The following is a 25,955-nucleotide window of genomic DNA, read 5'->3' as shown; positions in this document are numbered from 1 at the left end:
TGGAGCAGGTCCAGAGGAGGCCATGAAGACAATCCAAGGGCTGGAGCCCCTCTGCTGGGAGGAGAGGCTGGGAGAGTTGGGGGGGTTCAGCCTGGAGAAGAGAAGGCTCCGAGGAGACTTTAGAGCCCCTTCCAGTGCCTAAAGGGGCCACAGGAAAGATGAGGACAAACTTGTTAGCAGGGCCTGTTGCCATAGGACAAGGGGTAATAGTTTTAAACTAAAAGATGGTACTTTTATACCAGATATAAGGAAGAATTTTTTACACTGAGGGTGGTGAAACACTGGCCCAGGTTGCCCAGAGAGGTGGTACTTGCCCCACATCTGCAAACATTCCAGGCCGGGCTGGACGGGGCTCTGAGCAACCTGGTCTAGTTGAAGATGTCCCTGCTCATGGCAGGGGGGTTGGACTAGGTGGCCTTTAAAGGTCCTTTCCCACTCAAACCATTCTATGATTCTACGGTCCTGCACGCAAAGCTACTGCCGGGCTCTTGGCTGCCGGCTCCTCGTCCTGCCATCGCCGCCCAACTTTCCTACAAGCCATTGGCGACACCGAAACACAAGAAATCAACACTCACCCCACAGCAGCAGCAAGAAGGTGGGAGTTATCACTTTTGGGTGCACACAGAACACGGCCAATTCCCATCAGCAGATTAAAGTCACCCTAACTCAATAGTGAATGCAATTTCACACTAACAACATTAGGCTATTTTCTCTTCCTTATGAAACCGCGGGGAGAATGAGAGCACAATTAAATCCGTGCAGCACCTCAGCACAGCGCAGGAGCTCAGCGCCCACCTCCATCGCGAGCGCACAACTCCAGCACGTTACACACGTGCCGCTGGCTCCGTAACGCAGCGCCGGGTCCCAGGCATCTCCCTTGGCGCTCAGCACGTTTCCGAGAGCAAACGCACAGTGGCAACAAAAGTTCAGCGCTGGTGAACGTCAGGTCCCAAGGGTCGTCTCTCCCCAAGATGGGACAATGGGAAATTTTACACTACACGCGTAACCCAGCTGTTCGGCAGATGCTGCGTGCTCTTGGCTCCGAGATGCTCTAAACAGCTGAGAAGTCAGAACAAGCTCTTTGCTACGGACAAGACTGTGGTGGTACATTTCTTCACACACCTCTAAACATCGTTTGCTTTATCATTATTCATTTCCCCCGCCCCATCTGTTTGCTCCTCCCTTCCCGCAGTGTGCTGCATTGTGAGGTCTCCAACAGGGCTGTGTCCACCTCTCTGGAGACCCGGGTAAATCTCGAGGCCCCGGCCGCCTGCTGCGTACCCAGAGCGCGCGTCAGCTCACGCAACGCGATATCAGCACGCCTAAGTGGAAGCACAACTCCCTTGTTTTCCCCGCTGCTCTTGTGCCGCTGTTAATGCCAAGGGTGGCATCAGTCCCCTGGTCTGCTGTGCTGGTATTGCTCTTCTCCAGCCCCGGGTCCTGACACCCCACGGGCGACTGGAGCAAAGCCTGCCCCGCGGACACAGCCAAGAACGCACTGTGTAAAACAAAGAGCCCATATCAGAAATGTGTCGTGCAATCCAGAGTGGCAAAACTAAACCTTTCCTCGTGTTTATTCTTCCCGGTAACATAATTGTAAGGAAAGCATTTCAGCCAACTTTTTTGCCTTTTTCCTGTCTGCTCACACTTATGCTGGATAAACATTTTTGGCCCTCAATATGTTAATTCAGAACAAGGAGAGCTGATACGCGCACACGCGCACAGAGAGTAATCACAAAACCCATCATGAACCCCCTCAGCCACGAACACCGCAGGCTGCCAGCCCCAGGGCACGCGGCTCTGGGGTACCGCATCCAGCTCTGGGGCTACCAACATAGGAAAGACATGGACCTGGTGGAGTGGGTCCAGAGGAGGCCATGAAGATGATCCGAGGGCTGGAGCCCCTCTGCTGGGAGGACAGGCTGGGAGAGTTGGGGGGGTTCAGCCTGGAGAAGAGATGGCTCCGGGGAGACTTCATTGCAGCCTTCCAGTCCCTGAAGGGGCTCCAGGAGAGCTGGGGAGGGACTTTTCCCAAGGGCATGGAGTGATAGAACCAGGGGGAATGGCTTCAAACTGGAAGAGGGGAGATTTAGATGAGATATTAGGAAGACATTTTTCCCTGTGCGGGCAGTGAGCCCCTGGCGCAGGGTGCCCCGAGAAGCTGTGGCTGCCCCATCCCTGGGGGTGTTCAAGGCCGGGTTGGACGGGGCTGGGAGCAACCTGGGCTGGGGGGAGGTGTCCCTGCCCAGGGCAGGGTTTAGAACAAGATGATCTTCAAGGTCCCTTCCAACCTAAACCATTCTATGACTCTGGGAAATATCACTGCAAACAAAACCTCATTTTTTCTCCCCCACCTCAGTATCTAGCCAATGATGGATTTGTGCTTTAGTGGACTGGCTTGAGGTCACTTCCAACAGACAGCAGACAACAGCACACAGGTGTAGTAGGAAAGAAGAGCAATTTCAAGGCCACCTTCACAGAGTCCCACAGGCTTTGCTGTTGCATTTACTGCTATACCAAAGTAGGCACGAGAGTCACATATTAGGAAAGCCAAATGCACAACCTCACAGGAAACCACAACCTTGAGCACAGGGCCAGAAAAAAGCCACTTAAGTCACCTTTAAGCCTTAAGGGGGAGGTTTAAGAGATGCTTGAAAGTATGGGGGCTCTTGAGGCCAAGAGGAGTCTCACAAGAAGGCAGCGAGCCGAGAGGAACCTTAACCCAAGTCTCTGAGCTGAAGGGATGCTGCTTTATTTAATTCATTTCCCTTCAGCTTTCTGTTGCCCATTCACCCCCACCCTTCTTCCACCTTCCTGGAGGGTTTCACACAGGAAACCATCTCATGGTCCAGGCAGCCAGTGTTAGTCACTTCCAAAGTCCTCCCGAGGAACATCGCCTTTGACTCTTCAACTCACAATTGTGACGGATTAAGAACAAGCGTCAATGATTTGATCTTTATAGATAAATGTCCCCTCGCATACGTGAGGTCTCCAAACAACTGAGTCAAACAGATTCTCTTCAGGCCCTACAAACCCCAACACATCCACCGTCCCACCAACAAAACCATCTCTGGGTTGGGCTGAAAAAGGAACAACAATTACATCCCAACCTTCCATTTCTGTATCTTTATAGGAATCAAGAAACTCAAAGACACAAAGGGGAATGAAAAATACCAAGTGAATCATAAGCTATTCTAAATTCAGTGAGGGTAAAGTTCTAGTTGGGATCCAATTTAGGGTAGACTTAGATTTTATTTGAACTGTTCATTGCTACTTACAAGCATATTAGGTTAGGCCCAGTCCACAGTCTTGAAATACCCACCGGACACTAATATTTGTCAGTAGAAAACAGAAAGAACGGGAAAATCTCTTGCCATTAAGATCAAAAGAGAGTGAGTGCACACTTTGACATTTCTCCTTTCCTGCAAGGAGTCCCTACTTTGCAAAGCAAATTCCACCGTGTAGCTTTGAACTCCTGTAGAGAAAAGATAAAAGGTGAAAATCCAGCTCTTTGAAAGTCAACATCGGGACTTCTGCCGACTTCAGATGAATCAGGTTTGACCCATGATTTTCTGTAGGAGAACTGGGACCACAAACCACACTCCTCGGCTCCTTGGAAGCTCATCATGCACCTTCATTGCAGAGGTACGACTACACCTCGCGGAGGGGTACACATCAGCCAGCTCCAACAGTGCTGGACCACAGCAAAGAGCTCAAAAACCTTCTTTATCCACTCAGTAGAGAACAGAAAGCATTGCGCTCCGAGCTAACCACCGCTACTGTGCTAGGTCTGCCCTACTTATCTCACTGCAGGCTACCAGCGTGTCTCTTTTCTGGTTACAGGCTCTGCAATGACTGCTTCTACTTAGCAAAGTAAAGGAATTGTTTTAATTAGGGAATTCATGGGCAGGCAGGCACAAGACTTTTCAGGCTTTTCTCACTTTGCAAAACAAGGTGAGCTTCCCATGGGAATCGGGATCGAAGGCAGGAGAGTGTTTCGTGGTGGACAAGAGGGTTCTTGCATGGGAAAAACTGAGAATTACTGCTGCAGAAGAGGAAAACAGGAGTTTTACTATTATCTCTTTAAAATGTTTTACGCCTCCAAATAGCCTATATTAGCAACATGTAATAGATGAATCACTGTCATTCACAAACACTAAGCATGTAAACAACATGATCTAAAATACCATTGTTTGATTCGAAAACTAGCTCTGGAGGAAGATGAGGACTCAGAAGGACTCGGATCCCAGAGCACCACAGTTTCTCTTCCTGAGCATCTGCATTGTTTCCTCCCACTTCTGTATTTGTCCCCAGTACTCAGCCTCAGTCTTTACCCAGACTCTGCACCTTACTTTGCCAAGAACTTGGAGGCCATCGCTGGAAATGTTCTCCTCCCTCAGCAACGCTAACATCCTCAAGCTCCAGCACCCACTGGCTATCGTCAGCCAGGCATGCTTAAAGCCTGAGAACAAGTGCAGCGTGGCAATACTTAGCATATTAAAATACTTCATGGGAACTAATGAATAAATTTACATAACAGTCCCAAGAGAGCGGATCACCAGTCACCACTGACCTCAGTGATGACTCCTTCGGGCACAAGCAGAGCGGCCGCGGCAGCCCTTGCTGTCTGACATCACCCCCAACCCCGGCGCGATGCTCCGGGTCAACACAACTCACTGCACAAAGTCCCCGACCTGAGCAGCAGCGTCAGCACCACCACACCGGGACGCAGAACGGTTGCATCAGCCCCGGGGCTGGTTTCCATTGCTGAGAGGCACGACTCCTGCTGCTGGACCAGCCTGGGACTAAATTAGTCCCAGTCGCAGAAAAAGCAGTCAGGGGTGCTACTCTAGGGCATGTTGTACTCGAGCAGCAATGCTGCCCGCAGTGAGCTGACGCTCTAGGTAGGTTTTTCCCTAATTTCACGGTCCAGAAGACGCTCTGCCCGTACTTCAGGGATCTCTGATCTGCCTGCGCTGGATTAGACTGAAAAACTCTTCACAACACCCGACTGTGAGACTAAGTCCTTCCACACCGAGGAAAACAGTTTAGTTACTCTGTTTTAATGCATTCCCGGATCACGATGAAACCTGGAATTAGCAGGAGGTAAGCACGCTCCATTTGCTGAAGAAAAGGTTCTTCCCTGTCCTCAGGACACAGCAACTTTCCCGTTGCTCACCTGTTGCTCCTTGAACCTTTTTGGGTAGAAGCAGACCACAGCTGACAGCTCTGCAGCTCACAGAAGCACCGGTTCAGAGCAATTGCTGTAACGTTTTTGTGCTGCCGATGCAGGAAGGAGTTTTCCCCAGCTTATTCTTGAAGCATTTCACCCAATTGATGAGTCAGTCTTTTTGCTTCAAACATAAATCACCTCCCAGATAAAGCCTTGCTAGAAAGCTTTCATTGGCCCTAATTAAAATGAAATTCTGTGAAAGGATAAACAGTGGATCAGCAAGGAAAAAATGAGCTGAGGTTTGTGAACTTGCTTTCTCCCTGCCCTCCTAATTCCTCAATTTATCACAGGAAAAGGAGTGAATATTTGCAAGGTAGACTATTTACTGCAAAGCCTCTGATGCTGTTTTTCTCTAAGTCTGTAGGAAGGCTGCACCTGGACCACATATAAAGTCATCTCAGTCCTTTGGAAATGACAGAATAACCCTTTCACGACAAACCTCTCGCTTTGGAAAGACCTGAGCCAAACCATCAAACTCACGCCTGAACTCCCTCTTCCCACAGCATCACGTTACCCCAAACCCTTCAGCTTCCCTGATGCCACCGCAGACCAACTTTTCAGCCTCGAAGCTGCTTTCAGGACAGCGCAAACTCTCTCCCCTTGGGTAAATTCATGCTGAACTGGTACAGCAGTTCCCACTCCGCGACCGACCCCAACCGTCAAACTAAAAACCCAACTCTTCTGAACGCTCTGCAACAAACGTAGTAGCAGGAAAAGAGGAGCAATAACAACGCCCTGTTGATGCAGGGCAATCAACCGGCACCGTTTTCCAGAAAGAACTAAACGGCCCCTTCAGGAAGCGGTCCCTAACCTCAATTTCCCCGCAATGGGTCTGGGTCCCACTCCGCCGGGCACCAACGGGATCGCAGCCCTAAGACCAGTCCGAATTGGGGGGCCGCCTGCTTTAACAGCAGGGAGGGAGAGGGTCTGCACAAGGAAGGTGGCAAACCTGCCCCAACCAAACCCAACGCGGGGCAGTGGGCACTGGAAGGGAGGAGGGATGGAAGGGCTCTGCAGAGCCCAAGGAAGAGCAGCTTTCCCCGCTTTCTGGTTAGTCAGTGGGAGAAAAAGCGCCAGCCTCTTTTCCTACTAATGCCTAATCACAGTTTACATAAACCCCATCTTACCTCTTATGGTCCCACAGCCTTTTGCAAATCTTAATTAAGCCAAACATTGAAAGTAGGTTCACAGCTCAGCTCTGATGAGTGTCCTGCACCAGGGGAACGCTGGTTTCCTTGAGGAGACCAGAGGCCGGGCTTGGCAGGGAAACGAGTTCCACCGTTACAAAATTTTCCTGGCCGAAAACATTCTCCTCAGCAGCGGAGAACCCAAACGGTGAATCAAAAACAACCTCTGACACTCATCCCTTGTCTGATCCTAAATACGCCAGCTTACTCCCCGGCCTCCACAACACAAGGAGAAGGACCCTGACACATCTTGGCTTACCCCACTGTTCAAACTCTGGCTGCAAGAGGCAACATCTTCCAGCTTCTTCCCATACCAACCCAGTACAGGTCCAGCAGGCATCCAGCTGCTTCAGGCAGCATTAAGGTCCAGTTGCTGAACTGACCGGTGCTGGATGGACAAACCGGTTGCATCACTGTTACCTCTGCACCTTCTGACAGCTCCATCCACAAACACCCCCCCCCCCCCGTGCTGCGTTTTCAGTCAATGCTGCAGCACAGTTTGGGCTTTTGTCTCATTTTAAAATTTGATGAACTTAGAGAAGGCACAGAAGAAACCAAGACGAATGCCAAGCGGCCAGAAAACAGCAGATGACTGAAGCTGTGAAAAAGTGAAGGGCTTCACTGAGTGGATCTTCTCCACCCACATCTTTTCTCAGCTACTAACCTGCAAAAGCACAGTCAGCCCCGCAGCAGGCAGAGCTGCACAGGGAGGGGGCGACACAGCACGTGGGGCCGGGCAAAGGGAGGGGGGCAGAGGTGGCTGCTGGCACCAGTTACATGGACACCGTCTGCCGAGTGGACCTGTGGCACAAGACACACCACTCGCCCTCCACCCAACAGAACCACAGCATCCCAGACTGGTCAGGGCTGGAAGGGCCCTCTGGAGCTCCCCCAGTGCCACCCCCCGCCAGAGCAGGGGCACCTCCAGCAGTGGCACAGGACACCTCCAGGCGGGTTTGGAATGGCTCCAGAGGGGGAGACTCCCCCCCTCTCTGGGCAGCTGTGCCAGTGCTCTGCCGCCCGCACAGGAGAGAAGTCCCTCCTCGGGTTGAGATGGAACTGCCTATGGTCACGTTTGTGCCCATTCCCTCTTGTCCTGTCACTGGGCACCGCTGGAAAAAGCCTGTTCCATCGCCCCGGCACCCTCCCTTGAAGGATTGATAAGCACTGATAAGATCCCCCCTCAGCCTTCTTTTCTCCAGACTAAAAAGCCCCAACTCCCTCAGCCTTTCCTCGTAAGAGAGCAGACCCTCGTGTCTGTCAGAGACGTGAACCCACCGGGCATTAAAACCTAAGCCGGGGTCTCAGACAAGGCTTGACATTATACAACTACTCGGCCGCATCTCACCCAGGCATCTCTTTCCAATTAGATTAATGGGTATCTAGAATGATACTGTAATAGTTTTCAAAGCAACCCCCAAAATCAATACCCCAATAGCAAGCTTTGTTTTTTGCATGTGGTACAAAAGGCAGTTTGGGAGAAGATGATCTAATATACCATGTATCGATTAATCAATTCCATCCAGGAAGCTAATGGGCTTTTCTTACAACAGTTGGCACTAGAAGGAAGGAGCGGGATTGCTGAATGAGAATGGGAGAAACCGGTTGTGTGATGGAGTTTCAGGGTGAGGGGAGGGCACGCAGTGGGGAAACGGGCCCTTCTAGAGATCGCTGTAAGCGGGCAGAGACCGGGAAGAAATGGAGGAACTGAGCAATGAGTGGAGAAGGTAATAAATCAGATCTATTGACTTCAAACACAGCAGAATGTACCTTGCAATTTGCTGTGGTTGATATTAATAATACCCTCCCGTTGCTACAGAAACCCTCGCAGGAAGGTCTGCAAAAGAGCTCAGCATGGGCCTAGAGTCTATAATGAAGGAGACCGAACACTTTGTAGTCCTACCGACCAGTCAAACGGACTGGAGGTATTATTAATGCCTACCTTAGTTATTTTTCCACATTGGCACTTCTGGCTAGGACAGCGTGGGGTGATTCAGATCATGTATGCACAGCTTAGGGACTGTCCTTCCTTCGACAGTCGACAGAAAGAAGCATCATCACCACTCGCTCTCTCCTTCCTGCCCCTGTACTTGATAAGGTCCTCATCATCACCACTCGCTCTCTCCTTCCTGCCCCTGTACTTGATAAGGTCCTTTACTGCCATAGAAAATGGAAGCACAGGACAGCTGCACCGTCCTTCAGAACCCAAACCACAGCGCTTTACACCCACCGCAGAAACACATGAAGATCTAAGCAATTCACAAAGCCGGGGAGAACAGGTCTGCAAGAGACACACGGGTCCCTTACAGCTCCCGAATCGCAGCTGTCACACTGTGCGAGGAAACACGACAGAGATGCTGGAAACCAGCCGAAGGGCTCTCTTCCCCGCCTGTCAGCAAGGGTTGGGCGCTCGCCTCTCAAGACAGGGCACCTCCAAAGGGTTAAAGACACAAAACAAGAGCGTTATCCTGCCTGAAAGACAGCGGAGTCATTCGGTTGTTGCTATTTGGGTGAGGTCACCCTACTCTTTGTAAAATTGGAAAGAGTAAATGTGACCAAGAGGTTTAGACCCTGAGTGGCTACAACAGTGGTGGTCCCGGCTGGCAGGAGGCAGTGAAGACCCCAGCGAGGGAATTTAGCCTGGTGTATCTTCTCCGCAGCCAGAGTCGTGCCGGGGGCGGAGGTGACTCGTAGGGCTTTGTAAAATTGCATTCCATTTGCCAAAACTAGCGCTGGATCTCAGTGCTAACATCCAGCTGACGCTGCTCACTCATGTAGCGTACAAGCGTGATCACGAAAGGCTCGACCCAGGCAAGAAAGGAAACCTCTAGGCACAAAATATTGACAAGTCACTGGTTTTGCCACCCTCTATTGTGCAATTTAGTAATCGATTTTCTATGGGACGTCATGAGCATATGCTCTGACTCACCCGCCCATCCTACAGCAGAGCCCACCAATATCTTGGAGTGACACACACACGGCAACACCACACTGACGCGAGACATCACGCCGCAGGTAAGCAAGTCTGCGGCCTCAAACCACCACAGTGGTTCAAAGGCTCTTACAGGACCTGAAGAACAACCCTCAAGAAAATAGGAACAACCCTTCTCTAAAAAGCAGGTCAAGGTTGCTAACAAATAGGGGAAAAATGCACAAACTACTTTTTTTTTTCCCCCCCAGAACAACCTTTTCCAAGCTAACACGACGCATAACAGCACCCCAGGGAGCCCTACAACCCCCCCAGCGGACTCACATTGTAGAGGATGTCGGTCCATCCCTCCATAGTGATGCACTGGAAGACGGTGAGCACAGCAAAGAGGATGTTGTCAAAGTTGGTGATGCCGTAGTTGGGCCCTTGCCAGTACTCCCTGCAGGTGGTCCCACTCTCACACTGCCTGGCAGGAGGCTCCTCTCCGCATGGAAAATCTCCCACCTCATCGCCTGCAGAGAAGAACAGGAGAGAGAAAAGTTACCGGTGGAAGCCAGTCAAGAAGCCGCTCTTGCCGCATCCTCCCTGCGCCACTGCACGAGCGTAATTTGCATGTCAGGCTTCCGTCTGCCACTATAGGCATGTAAAAAACATTATGCCCATGTCATCATTTATATACTGCTGTGTTATAAGAGGCGGTTTAGCGGCAGGGTGGGACAGAGCCATCCCCGAAGTGCCCATAATTTATAGTTTGCCCCAGTGTTTGGCCGTGTCATATATGAGAAATGCCATGAAAAAAAAACCACAGTGTGCTAAAAGGGCGGGCTTGGGAATGGTGCGTACTTCAGACTCTGTGAGCCAACGATAAACCCCCAGTACAGCATCGCTACGTGCTAAATGTTGGCGCTAGAACAGTAAAGCCAAAAAAGAGCAGGCTCTTCACCAGAGCTTCTTGTGTCCAGGTACAGATGTTAGACCACAGCTGTATGAGGAGCCCCTGGCTTCGTCACAAGGCAGTGCCACCACGGCAGCCTCCGTAAGCTTCCTACTTCATCCCACAGGGCAGTGCTGCGGAGCGGGGGTACCGCGGCAGGGAAAACGCCCAGCTGGCAGCTTGGCTGCAGCAGGGATGGGGTTTCTCTGCCGAGTTTCATTTCGGACCCAGAGAAGGCAAAGGAGGATGGGTCTGTCATGGTTAAGGACCACAAGGGACGGCCAGAAGGGTGGCCGGCATCTTCCAGGGTCGGCTGGGAAGCCTGAAGCTTTGCAGCCCTCCAGAGACGTTGTGAGCACCGCCACAGAGAAGTTTGGAAAACTAAAGTGCTGGGGTTTCAAAGTAAATAAATATACTAAGTAATATTCCTATTTACACAGAGATGCAATTCGGGAAATATTAAAGTGACACGTTATGGTAATGGAGCAGCAAACTGCACAAAATCAAATTCACCAGGGGGAAAACAAGATCAGCACTAACAATAATTAGGAATAATCATTCCATAGAGCAAAGCCCACAGGAGGAAAACAAGATTGTCACTGTGGCTCCAGGAGATATATATATATATGTGTGTGTGTGTGTGTGGCGCATTTTCCTGTTGACTCAACACCTTAACGCAGGGCGGCTCTCCCCAGCTCCCAGATGGGTCACCGCAGGCTTTCACAAGAGCTTAGCGAGACGAGCCTGCAAAAAGAAAACACCAAATCTGGCTCTCGCGGACCATTCCTGAGCCTGCCTTAAAAGAGAATCCAGTTTTATCTCTCTTCAGCCTTTTGTTGCCGGGTTATGCTCCGAAAATGCAATGCACATCTACTATGAAAGCTTGGGTTGTTTTCTCCTTTTTTTTATTTAAAAAAAAAAAAAAAAAAAAAAAAAGAAAAAGATCAGAACTGATTCCTGCTCCCACAGCTAGGGAAGACAGAGGAAAAGGGAAGCCTCAAGGAAAAATGGGAAACAGATGTGATTGTGATGCCCTCCTCTCCTGGAGCAGCTTCAGGGCACTTGGGCTGGGTCAGCTGCGGAGGGACACGGCTTAAAAATACTCCTGTGTCAGCACAACAGGGCAGCACGGAGGGTGCAGGGAGAGGAAAACAAGTCAGACAATCACTGCAGCATGCGCTGCCATTAATTTTTACCCATTTCTCATTAAAATAAAGAAATGTTTCCACTAGCTCCGAACAGTCCATCGTCAGGCTGAGGGGCGAAGGCCGCAATAACCCTTTTGCCATATTTTGGTCCCCAGCGCCTCTCTTGGCTGCAGTTTATGACTGACCTCCCCAGGGCTACAGGATTAGCAGGGCTACAGCGACAAAGGCTGTTGGCACCTCTACTCGGCTCCCTCCACGATACGCCGAAGTTACAGCCGGTACCTTTCACGTGGCTCCTGATTCTAGGAAAAATCCCAGGAGTTTGCTCACTTTGGGGATTAGGAAGAGAAACAAGCGCGAGTGACTCCGACTCCTCCTCCTCCAATTTGCTGCCCTCCGACAGCGGCATCTCTTTAATGAGGTTCACATTTCCACACTCACGCCAGCTTTCGGAGCCCGTGGTATCAGGTCCGGGCTTGTTAATGCACCTCTTTCGGAGATGATGAGCACTTAGGTTTTAAAAGGCTCAGCTGATGGCTTTGCGGGATGCTCTGCTGCTCCGCTCACCAGGGACCGCAGCGCCAGGAAACCTCACCGCTCCTCCGCCTTTCCAGAAAACACCATCGCGCCATTTCCCGCCGAGCAGGCGGAATCGATCCCCATAACTCATCCCCCAACCGGCTCGTTAGCCCTTGAGAAAAGCAAGGGCCGGCGCCTTCCCACGCCGCGGATTCGGGGGGGAGGCGAACCCGGCCGCGCCGCGTCCTCCCACCGAGATACCAGGTGCTGCGACGCAGAGATACGCAACACACACAAGGGGGTTTTCGGCCGCGTTCCCAATTCCTCACTGGGAGCCAGCCAGCGAGCAAGAGTCACTTACTCGCGACAAAAATCTGTTCTGGGTCCCCAAGCCCGGCAGAGAGATCTCGGTCATCACTGATGGCAGAGACTTGTCTGCGGAGAACACAAACAGCTTTGGGTTTTATTTTTCCCTTTTATGTTAATTAGTCTCTGGGGGAGGACAAATTAAAAAAAAAATAAAATAATAGAAAAAAAATAAAAGAAACCACTCTTCTCTTTAGCCCAGTGGCTGAAGGCAGCGGGTTCGCAGGGAGCCTCAGCGCTCAGCCTGCGGCCGCTACCTGCCAACAAAGGGCGCAAAAAGAAAATCCCCCCTCCTCGGTTGCAATTTAACAGACCTGAAAACACTCCCAAAAAATGCAAACCTGCTCATGATCGCTTTCCCCCTGCCATCCCGCCAGGAACGCTTCTGCTTCCTACACACCTACGCTGTCGCCCTCGTTATCGTTCCTCTGTAATTGCCGCAGCAGCCCCAGAGACCTGGCGGTGGGCTGACACCCGTTCTGCTTGGTGTGAACACTCACACACACACACACACACACACCCCGCCAAAAGATTCTCCTCTCCTACAAATCCCGTCCAAAAACCCATTTCTTCCAGGAATCGTCGTGCTTCACTCACCAGTCACTCCACCCGACTGTCCTTTACAAGTCCCGTTTTGTTTTTCTAACATCACATAGGAAGACAAGAAAATAATTTCACCCTGTTTTTTGCAAAGCTCTGTGTAAACGGAATATATTAAACCGTTTCCCTGTCGTCGTTAGAAAGCGCTGTGAAGGATGCCCAGAGATTTGGCAGGGATGTTGTTTTATTACCATTCGAATGCATGTAAATAAATCAATACTAAGAACTATTAGTGATAATCACTGAAAATACAAGACTGCGTATTAAAGACAGTCAATTGTACCTCCAATTGCAATCTTTTGGAGACAAGAACAATATTTTCATCTGTAGACGGCCCAGATAACCAACACACTAACACTGCTATAAGGAAATGTTAAAAAATTCCATGGAAAAAAAATTGGCCTGTTTTTTTTTTTGTGGTTTTTTTTTGTTGTTGTTGTTTTGTTTTGGTTTGTTTTTTGTTTTTTGTTTTTTTTTAAAATGGGACTGAGTTCTGCGGCCCGGACAAGCAGCTGGCTTCGACATGGCAGCCGACCCAGAGCCGAGGTTGCTCCTCTCCATCTCCATCTTCTGGGGTTTCTCACCCATTCACGGGCAGACACATCAGTTACCCTGCAGTGCCCAGCTTCCCTTGCCACTCTCTGTTTGAAGGGCTTCTTTCATCCTTTCTCCATCAAAGGGCTCCTTGCCTTCCACCTATTGGCCTTTCTTTTTTTTTTTTTTTTTTTTTTTTGGTTGCTCCCAGTCTTTCCAATCTTACTATTCACACTGACGTCTTCTCACACCCATACAACTCGCCCCAGAAACCTCGCAAGGAAATTTGACGTTCGGCAGCTGTTCATAGAGCGAAACCCAATGAAAATGTAAACAGAGACCAATGAATCGGAAAAATAACCAAAAAAAAAAAAAAAAAAAAAACACCACCAAACCCCACCCTTCAACAAGCTGGAACAACGGGAATTCGGTTCTGTATTTCTACTGTGAAAATACTCTCCCATGAGAGGAGGCCCTGAGCACCTTCATCTCACTCTTGTGTAGACCGGCGCGACCCACTGACATCAGGAGCGTCGCGGTGGTGTGAGAGCGAGAGGAGAATCTGTCCCGGTGCGTGCAGGGTGAGCACAAGGGTCTGTTAATGCTTAACGTGGGTGGGTAAAGAGGGAGAGAAGGCAATAAATGTAGACAATGAAAAGGAAAAGCAACCTAAGAGCAGGACAAAGCATCCCGGTGAGATGGAGGGGACGAGAAGCATCGTGCCGAGACGTTGGGAGGGAAGCAAAGCCCGAAGCTCACCTGTCTCGTTCGAGAAGCAGGTCTTATGAAACTTCCCCATGTAAAACTCCAGCCCGATGATGGCGAACATCACGATGGCGAAGAAGAGGAGCAGCCCGATCTGAAGCAAGGGCACCATCGCCTTCATGATGGACTTGAGGACAACCTGCAAGCCTGTGGGGACAAAGGAAAAACGTGGCATCAGTGAGGGAAGGAAAACAGGGCTTGGGGGGGAGGGGGACAAGGTGGGAGAGAGGGGCTGCCTAAGGGGAAGTTTAGGATTGGCAATGCCAAGCAATGCTGCTTTTCCCAGGGCGCTCTAAAAAAGATGCTACAGCCGTAACGCACTCAAGATACGAGAGAGAGAATCAGGAGAGTCATCTTTTTCTGACCCCTTTTCTTCAGATCATCGATTCAAAGGTCTCTTAAGCTTCAGAGATACAAAAAGGACTTTTCCTGAAGGCAGCGCGGATGCAGCAGTGGAGCACTGCTCCGGTCCCGGGGAGGGCAGGGAGCGCTGAGCTGCACAGGAGCGGCCTCTCCCTCCGCGACACACAGAATAGCTGCGATGCTGCCGTGGCTTCTGGAGAAACAAACCTCTGTCTCCAGCGCTACCCATCCATCCCTTTTTCACCGGCACTAAACTCATTTTCAATTAAAACCAGGGGAGATAAGGCGAGAGAGGTTGGAGAGATGGAGATGTCAGATAACGTCATACAGACGCACAGAACAAAACAAGTTCAGCGATAAGCAGCAGCTGAAAGCCACCTCGGTGGCCTGCCCTAAAGTACGGAGAACGAAGGATCAGCATTGTCTTGTCACCTTGTGCGGCAGTACCGAGGTCAATACGAGTGCGTGCCGAAAAAAAAAAAAAAAAAAAAAAAGCACGAAGATCTGTTGGACGGGAAAAATACTGAGAGCGTAGAAGAAAAGCACATACCGTGCTCGTGTGTGAATGCACCTCAAGGTTGTACTTTTACTACAGGAAAAAAATAACGCAGCACACAGCTTCCGCAGCATCACTTAAAAACATGAGAGCATGTAACGCTCTGTGGGAAAAATATTGTGCTGGTCCAGGACACATCACCGGGTGGGAAAGCACATCCTCCTGGGGGGAACCTGCGACCCACACCAGGACAGACACCCCTGAGGGGCTGCCCTGCTTCTCTGACATCCTTACACCGCCACTACCACAACACCATATTGTCTTGCACAGGCGAGAAATCCATGAAGAAACAGCCAGCGACGTCTCCTTGTTGGAGATCCTGTTAATAAATGACACCTTTGCCAAGCCCAGCCAAGGACTCTCCCGCACGGGAATTCGGATTCAAGCCCTGCCCATAAAAGGAGGCCGATTTCAGGAAATTTTAGTGCTGTTATTGCAAAGCGTAAGCCCTTCCTGCATTTCTGCAGTACCAACTTTCCAGTCCCGGAGCAGCCGAGGAGGTGGCAGAGCTGATGCCCCAACGCGCCGCCCGGGAGGAGAGGGGCTGCCAAGGGCTGAACGCGGAGAAGAGCAGAGCGTCCCACAGAGCAGCGGTTCCCTTTCACTGGCTCTTGCCGGAGGGAAAACAATCTCTCTGTTCCACCTTCGGAAATGATATACGCTCCTGACAGCGATGCCCCGCTAGCGGGCAGAGGAGCTGGTGAAGAGCGACAAATAAAAAGGCAGTAAGCAGCGGCATGGGGACTACGATGGTTTCGGGGCATCAGTAAGGCATGATGCAGCTCCTCACCGGAGCATTCAGACCATTCACGCTAGCGTGAAAATATATCAATTTGCCCATTGAGGAGGCAAGACCAAGTCCTATCTGCTCTTTCGCTTTGATTTTTTTATTCCCTTCTTGAAGGGGTAAAACCCCTAGTGCAGGATGCTCAGCTGGTACAAACCGCCGGAAGAGCCAAGCCCAGGGCTGGGGGCCTGAAAGCTGTAAAGTTTGCGTTTCAGGTCTTCACACCCCAGGGAATTAATTAAATCCCAAAGGCAAAGGAGTCCTTGGCCAAATCCCTGCCGCTCACCTGCAAATTTGGGAGCGCAGTGCTGAAATCAGCTGGCTGGACACAAAACGGGGTGACAGAAAATCAGAACTTAGCAAAGGCGGGAGCCACAGACCGCGAAGAAGCAGGGGGGGGGGGGGGAAATATATATATATATATATTGCTCAGGACAGCATGTAACACCCCCAAAAGCTCTAGAGCACCTTTGGCTGTGAAGATGACATTACGGTGACACTCACTTGGGATTCCCGACACAAGCTTCAGGGGTCGTAACACTCGGACGGCTCGCAGGGTCCGCAGGTCAAAATCAGTCCCAGCAGTTGCCAAAATCCTAATCGTAAAAGGGGAGGGGGGGGGAGAAAAAAAAAAAAAAAAAAAAAAAAAAGAGATTAAAATACAAATGTTTCTTTCCAAAGCATGGATGTACGTTGTGTAAAACCAGCAAATACGCAAGCTGCTTTGAACTTTACACCTCTGATCACATTGCAAAATTGTGTCCAGAGAAAACCATCAATTGCCACAATCCTCCGGAGCCGCTGAGCCTTGCTCGGGCTGGAAGAAAATCCGCAAGATCCGCCTGCTTAGGAGGGCACCTGCTCGCAGCGAGCAGCCCTGGCGCTGGCCCTTAACGAGCAGCGCCCTGCGCTTATAGGAAAGCATACGCCATTTTTTCAGAAGGAGACAGACAAGCTATGCTAGAAATTACCTGCCGGAGCTTTTCCCTATAATAAAATTCAGAAATCCCTCAAGTGCTGATGTCTGGTGTTTCCTAATATCTGAAGCCGTTTCTAGTTATACGGTTTACTCTGCCTGCGCAAGATTAATTTTTGTTAAGGGCGTCTTATTTGAGGAGAATATGCGGAGAGCGGGGCGCGAGTGTTTCCTCTGATACGCTGCAGTAACTCTGATAAGAAATGCAGCCCCCAAACCGGAATGATTGTTAAAAATTTAAACGCTTTTCACAGAAAACGAAATGGCTTCAAGTTTTTAGGACGCGGCAAGGGAAGAAATATTGCCGCAGCGTCCACAAGCCCCAACGATGCGATGCCCTTAAGCGAATGCCCTGCAAGGCACACCGCCCCACACGGCACAACCGTGTTCACTAATTACTGCAGCACTTCCTATGATGTTTCAACAAAAACTATTCTTGATTTGAGACAGGGCTCCCCTAACGCAAGCCAACCGCACAGTTCGGAGCAAAAACCCTCTCAACCCATCGACCGCACCATTCGAAGTGATTATAAGGCACTGCCATCAGTTTTTGCCAGGTTTGGCCCCAGGCTGCTCCACCACGGTGGAAGCGGCTGAGCAACCACCCGTGGGGTCTGCGAGCCCCCAACCGCCCGGGACCAAACGTACAAGATGCCACCACTTTGTTAACCATAACTGCTGCAAGCGCTGCCCGTGGGGTCCCAACCTCGACCATGCCGTGACGCTTCGCCAACCCTTCCCCAAGGAAGAGGGACCCGCGAACCCGGCTGAAAAGTGGGATTCCGAACTGCCGGGCAGAGCTGGAGGGAGACTGCCAGAGCCGGGCAGGGAGTCCCAGGCAGTGCCCTGGGGATCGAGCACCCAGATACAGCAAGTGTCCCAGTCCGGGGCACAGAGATGCTCCGAGAGGTGCAGAGCACCCACAGTGTGCCTGTCCAGGAGCCTTTTTTTGGGGGTTCCTGCTAACATGCTGCTGAGCGTTCAAGCAAAGTTGCCAGCTACCATCAAAAAAAAAAAAAAAAACCCCACACACAACCAAAAAAACCCCACAAAGCAAGAAAAAGCAGAGATTTGCCAAAATGAGACATAGAGTTTTACAACGTAATATGTATTTTGCAGGACGCCTGGCAAACTGGGCAGCGGAGGACCCGGCTGTGTAGGGAACGCTGGCGGCACAGCTATGCCCACATCAAAACCTTGTCCTTGACTTACTGACTGACTTACTGCTGCCAAGCATGGGCCAGGGAAGAGCAGGATCAGCATTGCTGCATGGAAAGGGCCAGACTCCATCAGCAGGAGGTGCTGGAGATCAGGAAAAAAGCATGCTGAGATGTTGGATGGCAAGAGAGGCAGCAGCAAGCCAGGACCTGAGGAGCAGAGCATCTATTCTATAGGACACCTGTTCCTACATTTTCACCACCAGAAAATTCACATTACATCAGCCCTATCGATGCATAAGCAACAGGAGATAATTTAAACCAAGAACCATCGCATGCAGAGACTTCTAATTTAATCTTCTGCACCCGTGCCAATGATTTCATTCCTCTTCTCCCTTCCCTCCATCCTCGCAGCTTAATTGCTCACTTATAAAACTCTGCAGCCTGGGAACAGCACACACTTGGAGTCAAAAGATAATCTTAAACATCCAAGGTGGATGTTGCTACTAACGACACAATTAGTCTCCAGTGAGCGAAGATGTATTTGTGCTGTCATCAGGCAGAGCCCTGGTTCACGGTACAAGCCGAGAGGAGGGGTGCTTGATACACTCAGCGTTTTGTTTCTAAATTTAAAGAGAAAATGGGAGTGAATAGGGAACACCATCAATTAGTCCCACAGTGCCAGTAAACGTCCCAGTGGCTGGAGGTCTTTGTTCCAGTCCTGTCTTGGGAATAGGCTTGATGCTAAAACCAGTCTGCTCAAACTATGGCAACCCTCCTCCCAGTCCAAACCCTTCATCGCTCATTAATTCCCACATCCCAGCCTAACCTACACGGGGAACCCTACAGCCCGCCCTCTCCCGTGGCTGGAGGGCTGGGCTGTGGGTCCTTATCAAATACCAGTCTATTGATGCCAACCATCCGTGCCCCTACGGCTGAGCTGCCGCTGCTACATCCGCCCGTGAATCAGCCACTCTTGAACACCCATACAGCCCCAGCCAGATTTTGCCTCGAGAGAAAAAAAAAAAAAAAAAAAAAGTACAGCTGCATCCTAAACAAAGCCGCTTTTGGTAGAAGAAACAGAAGACCAAGGGGGATGAGGTGGTAGCTCTAGGTTTAAAAATCCACATTTGAGCCTTACAGGTAAATGAGGCAGGTGGTGAAAAAACCCAGGTGGGCATCCATCACGTTTCCCATGCTAGCCGAAGCAGGGAGCACCGGCTGCTGAAACCCAGGTGGGCATCCATCACGTTTCCCACGCTAGCCGAAGCGGGGAGCACCGGCTGCTGAAACCCAGGTGGGCATCCATCACGTTTCCCACGCTAGCCGAAGCGGGGAGCGCCGGCTGCCGCAGCCTTCGCGCGCTGTGTGCTCTCAACCGTGGCTCCGCGGCCCCGGGCAGGCTGTCCAAACAACGGCACCAGGGCAAAGCGATCCCTGGGGCTTTTAGAGGTGTTATGGGGTCAGTGTCCATCCCGGGAGCCCTGGGATGTGGGGTCTCACTGCTCCGAAGGACCCACTGGCCGAAAGCTGGTGCCCAGAAGTCACGAGGGAAGAGCCAAGCAGCGGCTTTAGGCAGCCGGAGCCCAGCGAGGAGCCGTGCCGGGGCAGAGACGGCGCCTTTTTGCCCTACAAAACCAAAGCTAATTTACAGCTGCTCAACAGTTCAGTCCCCTAAACCGCTCACGCATCTGCGGGGAAAAATTTGCCTAAGTGCCATCTTTCTGTTTTACATCCCCCACCCCCAGCCCAGCCGACAGCTGGCAGAAGCCGCCGTGAGTTAGGCCAGAACAAGTCGGAAATTATCACTAAAAAAAAAAATAAGAGAAATGGGGAGACCCAAAGGAGCCGGCTGACAGGCGCATCCCGACAATGCTGCCGCGGCGTCCCCGGCCGCACAGCCAACCGCTGAGAACAAAGCAAAGTGACGGGAGAGCCGGTGCCAGAAGGGGAAAATCAGCTGCAAAAGGTTAAAAAAAAAAAAAAAAATAGCAAGAGAGAAGATTTTAGGAGATAACCTCCCAAAGAAGAATAAACAGGTTGATCTGCAGCCCTTTTAGCGTCTTAACGGATTGTACAGAAGCCCCGAGATTTGATAAGCTGAAGGTGATGTGTTTGATAGCGCTTCCAGTGCGACACAGTACGTTCCTCCTCCGGGAGAAGGTTGGTCCACCGGCACACCGGCCCCGCTCCCGCGCTGCTGCGACCTGGGCACATCCTGCCGGCCCGGCAGCGCTCAGGACCGCTGCGCTCGCTCCTCTCTTTTCACCAGAACTCGGCAAAACGCTGCGTTCTGTTCCACCACTGCCACCAACCAGCTCTGACTGACATCCGTTCCCAGAGACGGAGGCCAAATTTGTGATAAATACTTGATAACTTCTGTTCTAGCGAAGCCTGGAATAAATTATAAAAGCAGCTTATTCCGTTGGGTATAAAAGAAAGCAAAAGAACAAAGGGAAAGCGCCTTTCCTGAATGTTACGCTAACATAAATAATTAGCGATCCGTTTCTTAAAGTACCTCAAAAGCTCAGGCTGTCGGGGTACGGCGAGGCACACGCTGCCGTACAACGCTGCGCTTTTCAGAGCTGCCCGGTAACGAATTCCCTTAACAAAAAGACAACGACGAATAACAATAACAAAGTCCTGACCGAAGAAAATGCCTCGAAACACGTTTGAGCTTCACCCCAGAGCTCAAAATCCTGAGGACCGGAGTACAGAAAAGCTAACCCTGCTCCTCAGGATCGTCCCCACCTCCTCCTCCTCCTCCCTTCCTGGCCTTCTAGTGGCTTTATTTCAGCTTTTTCCAGATGATCTCTCCGGGAGCAGGTGACAGACTTGTTGTATCTGCCCCAAGGCAGGAAGAGGAGGAGTGAGGAGGAACACAAACACAGGAGACATCCCAAGTGAAAGCCAGGAATAGACGATCACAGATACGGGGGGTTTCTATACGCGTCTCCACTTATAGCAGTGACCCCATGACGGGGCGGTCCAGCCCCAGCAGAGCACAGCCGGGGGTCCCGCTCAGCGCACACATCTCCGCAGGCGATGGAGTTGCTTTTCCCGCCCGGTCTCCCGCCATCGCTGCTTCTAAATCCCGACAGAGGCGGCCGGAGATGCACGGGAGGGCTGCAAGTGCCGCAGCGGCAACGCTTCCGCTTGCGAGCGGCTAACACACAGCTACGGCAAAAGCAGCAAAATTAAGAGCTGAGAATGATTAACGCCTCTCCAAGGGGATCTCGCTACTGGACAACGCCGGTGCCAGGTTCTGTTAGAGGAGGAACCACAAAAATTGTAGGCACTTTTAATGTAACCTTTCTATTTATTATAAACCCCAGCCCAAGAAAGTAAGTGGAAGCAGCTGGTTTTTTTTCAGAGACTTTACGCCAAGCACCCATTCCTAAGAACCGAATCAATCGCTTCAATAGGATTAGGAGGGGCTAAACACCCACCAGACGGCTTCCCTGGGAACAAGATAAAACTCGCCAGCAGTGCGGCAGCTGTCTTATGGAAAGAAAGAGCAACCATCACTTCTCACCCGCAGACTCAACCCCGCCTAATGCGGAGACCTTGGCGGCATCCACCCCAAACCCTCTGCCAGGAGCAGGAGCACAGAAAACTCCCATAAATCACCCCCGTTCCTAAAACCCAACTTTGGGTGCAGGCTGCCGATGTTTGACAAGCCCCAGTGACCCCCAGGAAATGAAAACCCATGAGAAAAAAAGAAAGAAAATAAATATCTTCATAAATATTGGCTGACTGGTTTAAAGATGCTTCCCCCATCCATAGGTGCCCTGTGGGCTGACCATCACCTCTACCTGTGCCTACCTGCTAGCTGTGACCCTCACTCACCCGCTCATTCCCAATTCCCCCCCCCTGCTGCCCAGGCAGGGGCGGAGAAGGTCCCTAACCCCATGGAAGTTGTCACCACCATGAGGATCGCTGCTGCTGTGCTCCTGGCAGCTGGGGACCCAAGGGGAGAACCTGGAAGGTCCTCCTGGTCCCACGCCGTTGTGGGAACACTCGGGAATTTTAAAGTAAAGATTAAATGGGAAGAAATAATCATTTTTAAATGAGAGGTTCTATGGAAAAGATTCATTTCCCTCAAAAAAAAAAAAGGCCCATAAAATTCATCTTAAGTAGCTGGGCTTTTTAACTGGTGCTTTCCCTTCAAAAGCGTACGACGCAGTGCATTAAAAATTTACAAAAATATATATTCTCTGTTTCTTTTTGTTCCTCTGAAGTGATTTGCCACAGGAGGCTGCTCTGCCTGCTGCTTTACTGAATGACTGAAGCATTTTAACCCCAAACCAGCACACCGCATGCTTCTGGCTGGAGCTGGTGACACTTTTTAGGATCAGGAATACCAGCAGCACACCAACCAGCCCAGGACAACCACCGGTCTCACCCCGCGTGCCCCAACCTTTGAGTTAATGGTCTTTAGTTGGAAACATCAACTTCTCCAGTGCCTGCCCTGCACAATAGCCAGGAACCATCTACCTAGCCAGGAGAGCCTGGGATGAGTGGAAGTGGCCACCCAGACAGAGCTTCCTAGCAGGGAAGCTGCTGCCCACACCCCTGGGTGGAGGAGGATGCAAGATCCACCTGCGCAAGGTGAGCTCTGGTGGAGTCACTCAAGCAGTGGGTGGAGGATGGCAGCAAGTTAGAACGGATTAGGGAAGGAGAACACAAAACAGACTGTTGTTGGAGGCGTTGCAACGAGAAATATTAGGTCCCCGTGGCACTGACCTCCAAGGACTACCAGAGCATCAACAGCAAACAGAGAGCATCATGGAGAAGGAGGTGCCATGGCCTCTGTGGCAACAAGGCATCACTTGCCCCCATTTCCTCCCATGTACCAACCAGGAACAGGTAACGAAGTCTTTGGCAGCAGCTGAAGCCAGCAAGCAAGACTCACAGGGAGAAACCACACCAGTTGCACACGCCAGAAGCTGTGAAGGGATGTGGCGAGTGCTAGCAGTGGACGCCCATGGCTGAGAGGCACCTCAGCTGCAGTGCAGGTCAAAATGAGCATTTTTCACCTTCTTAACACTGGAGCACACATTGAAGGCATCCCTCAGTCATATGCTGCCCATGGGGTCTGCCCGATTTCCTTGCCCAGGACTTGAGGGCAGGTCAGCGGAGGCAACTAGCCAAGGGGTGCCTGTGAGCCAGCCCCTCGGATGCGGGCAGGGGGTTTGCTCGGTGCAGTAGCCTGGCTGCCGTTTGGACCGCAGCGATGCGGCCATCAGCCCCATTGCTCCCTTGTTCTCCCAAGCCACCGCACAAATTTGCAGGCGAGGAAGCAGTTGGAAAGATGCCCCCCCCTCCCCCCCCTTCATTCAGTTTGATTTCGTGGTGTGTGAGCTTTATCTTGACTACCAAAGACGCACGGTCGACACTGGGTCTGAGCCGACAAGTAGACCTGGCACGCTAATTGAGCCGTTTAATTTATGGCATTACCAGGTTCATCTGTTGGCTCCATCACTCTACTTTGGCGACTTCCCCCACCAGCTGTCCGGTCCGTCCCACGTGAAAGGGCCCGGCTTGGCAACCCTCTGCCTCTCCGTTGGATGACCAACACCAAGTCTAAGCATCCATGTGGATGTTGCCTCTGAGCCTACTCCTTCCCTTCAAAGCACATCTACAACACGCCGTACCAGGTCCCAACCCTTACCTTAACACCAGCCCATTCAGGGCAACTCAGGCTGATCCCCTTCCTCTGACACATTTGTCCCAAAACTGACTGTACACATCAAAACGGCCTCGCTGTGGTGAAGGATAAACCTCTCTTTAGACATAACATGAAGGGAACAGAGGGCAAAATACACCGAGGAAATAAGACTATTCAACAGTACGGGGTCACGCTGCTTCAGAGGCACAGACAGCAAATTCGTTCCTCGGTCTCGCACCAAACGGGTGCGTTTCTGAGCCTTTTGTAGCCAGCGCTAAATTTGCCACCAGCCTCCAGAGAGCTGCCCAGACACAAACACACTCTTCCTCCTCTTTTGTATGGCAGAAACGCTCCAGAGTCCTGGGAGGAGAGACAGTAAAACGAGAGCAGAATCCTCCCCCCAAAACCACCTGCAACCTACTTTTCTGACTGCCATTCCTGAGCCAGGCTCCGGGGATGAAGGCAGCGAGAGGAGCATCTGTGGAACAGACCCTCCTCCGCTACAGCAAGACCCGCAGCACCCGAGCAGCATGCGGCACCCCAACAAAACAAAGGAGGTTTTGCAAAGTGCGGAGGACTCAGCTTCTGCCCAGGATGAAGGAAGTTATTCTGGTTACGAGGCGATTGCTCAAATAACTCCTTGTTGCTTCTAAGCGGGAGAGACATGAACATACCACAGCACAGAGGAGAAAGAGAGGCTCGTTGGCAATAAGCAACGAGAGCTGGCAGGAAAATGCACGTGTCCAAAACATTTTAGTGAGCTCACGCTGGGAAAAGCGAGCGCAGAGGAGTTAAAACCCTCCTGAACTTCACTGTGGCTGGAAAGTAGGTCACACCTTGAGTTTCGCCATATTAACGTTACAAAGGAGAGAGGGCTGCTTTGTGTCCTTGGAATTGGGCATCCCAGAACGTTGTTGCTGGCATCAGAGGATGGGGAGAGCAGGAGGGGGGAGCCCAAAGCACTTCCCTGGAGACATCTGGTGTCACAAATCCCACCCCACAGCCTCTTGCGTATGGGCAAGCTATGGAGGGGTTTGGCTCAGCAGCAAACAAGTTTCTTAAAGAGGTGAGGGGAATTTCAGGGTCAACAAAATGTTCCAAGTATTTTTACTTTATGAGGGGAGGAAAAAAATGAGCGCAACGAAACATCGTTTGAGATGGCTTGCTTCGTTTATCAAATTCTAAAATGAAGTATTCTGACTTTTAATGTGCTTTCCTTTCTAGCGAAAGCAATTCACGTCAAAAATTCATGTCTGCAAATAATTTTTTTTACTTGATTTAAAGCTGCCATTTTCCTGAAAAGAAAAAAAAAAAAAATACAAACCCCCAAATCCTGTGTGCATAAAAAACATCACCCAAATTAGACACTACCTTTCATTGCCCTGCCAGAAGGCAGGAGGAGCGTGACGCCGCTCTCTGCTAGCTGGCAGGGCAAAATTGGGCAAAGGGCGCAGGACGAGGGGGTAGGTGGATGGGAGATACATTTTTCTGCCAGGTGGGCTCGCAGGGCAGCGCAGGCACTGCGGGACGTGAGGGGTCTGAGTCACTAAAAGCACATCTCAACCCTTCTCTCCTTATAGTGCCCACCAAACGAGAGCCTCCTTGCCAGGCTGGTGATGAAATCTGGGTTCTTTGGAAGCAGAACCTCATCACCCTCTGAATTTGGCCCGTCCCCAGAAGTAGTTGGTCATGAGTTGAGCAGAGAACGTCACCACTATCGTTTAAAAAGCAAAACAAACCGATTCGGAATAGAGCTCAGCCTTCCCCCCTGGGGCGCTGGACTGGTGCTGGTGGAGCGGGCAGGAGAGGGACAGGGAGCAGCAGCCGATGAGGGGTTGGTGGAAAGGAAAAGGAAAACTATCTGTCAAAGCTGGGCACATCAGTCAGGCTGGAAAGGAGACCTCTTGTTAGATCACTGTCTTCTGGGCCTTTCTGCACTGCAGGCTTTTCTTTTGCACCGAGCCATCAGCTGAACCATGCATTGGTTTTTAGAGGGAGTGCTTGGAGGGATGGCCTTCCTCTGAGCCCAGCCACTCCACCGAATGCCGGAACGGTCTCGAGATGGACAGATAATGAGCAAAGATAAACACACCGTGCAAAATGATAGCCAAGAGCATTCACACAATAAATGGAAAGGTAGAGAGTGGAGAGCTAGTTAATTCACGCTGCCGCATTTGTACACTTTGTGCGTCCCCTTTCCAGCACTCAGCTGGCTCAGCCTCACTGGCAT

At 51.0% G+C, this 25,955-nt stretch overlaps 1 protein-coding gene across 1 annotated transcript in view; it reads right to left on the bottom strand.

Moving 5' to 3' along the window:
* Positions 1–25,955, bottom strand: part of CACNA1B (calcium voltage-gated channel subunit alpha1 B) — a gene marked incomplete at both ends in the record, with an annotated part of 308,104 nt that overhangs the window by 184,188 nt on the left and 97,961 nt on the right. The window contains 3 exons of the mRNA XM_082492464.1: positions 9,674–9,861; positions 14,210–14,362; positions 16,426–16,517. Of these exons, the coding sequence (XP_082348590.1) occupies positions 9,674–9,861; positions 14,210–14,362; positions 16,426–16,517 (433 nt within the window). The remainder of the gene's footprint in view (positions 1–9,673; positions 9,862–14,209; positions 14,363–16,425; positions 16,518–25,955) is intronic.

This window comes from Vanellus vanellus, assembly GCF_965231255.1.
Source record: "Vanellus vanellus genome assembly, chromosome: 18".
NCBI lineage: Eukaryota > Metazoa > Chordata > Aves > Charadriiformes > Charadriidae > Vanellus > Vanellus vanellus.
This window is presented reverse-complemented; position numbering and strand designations above follow the sequence as displayed.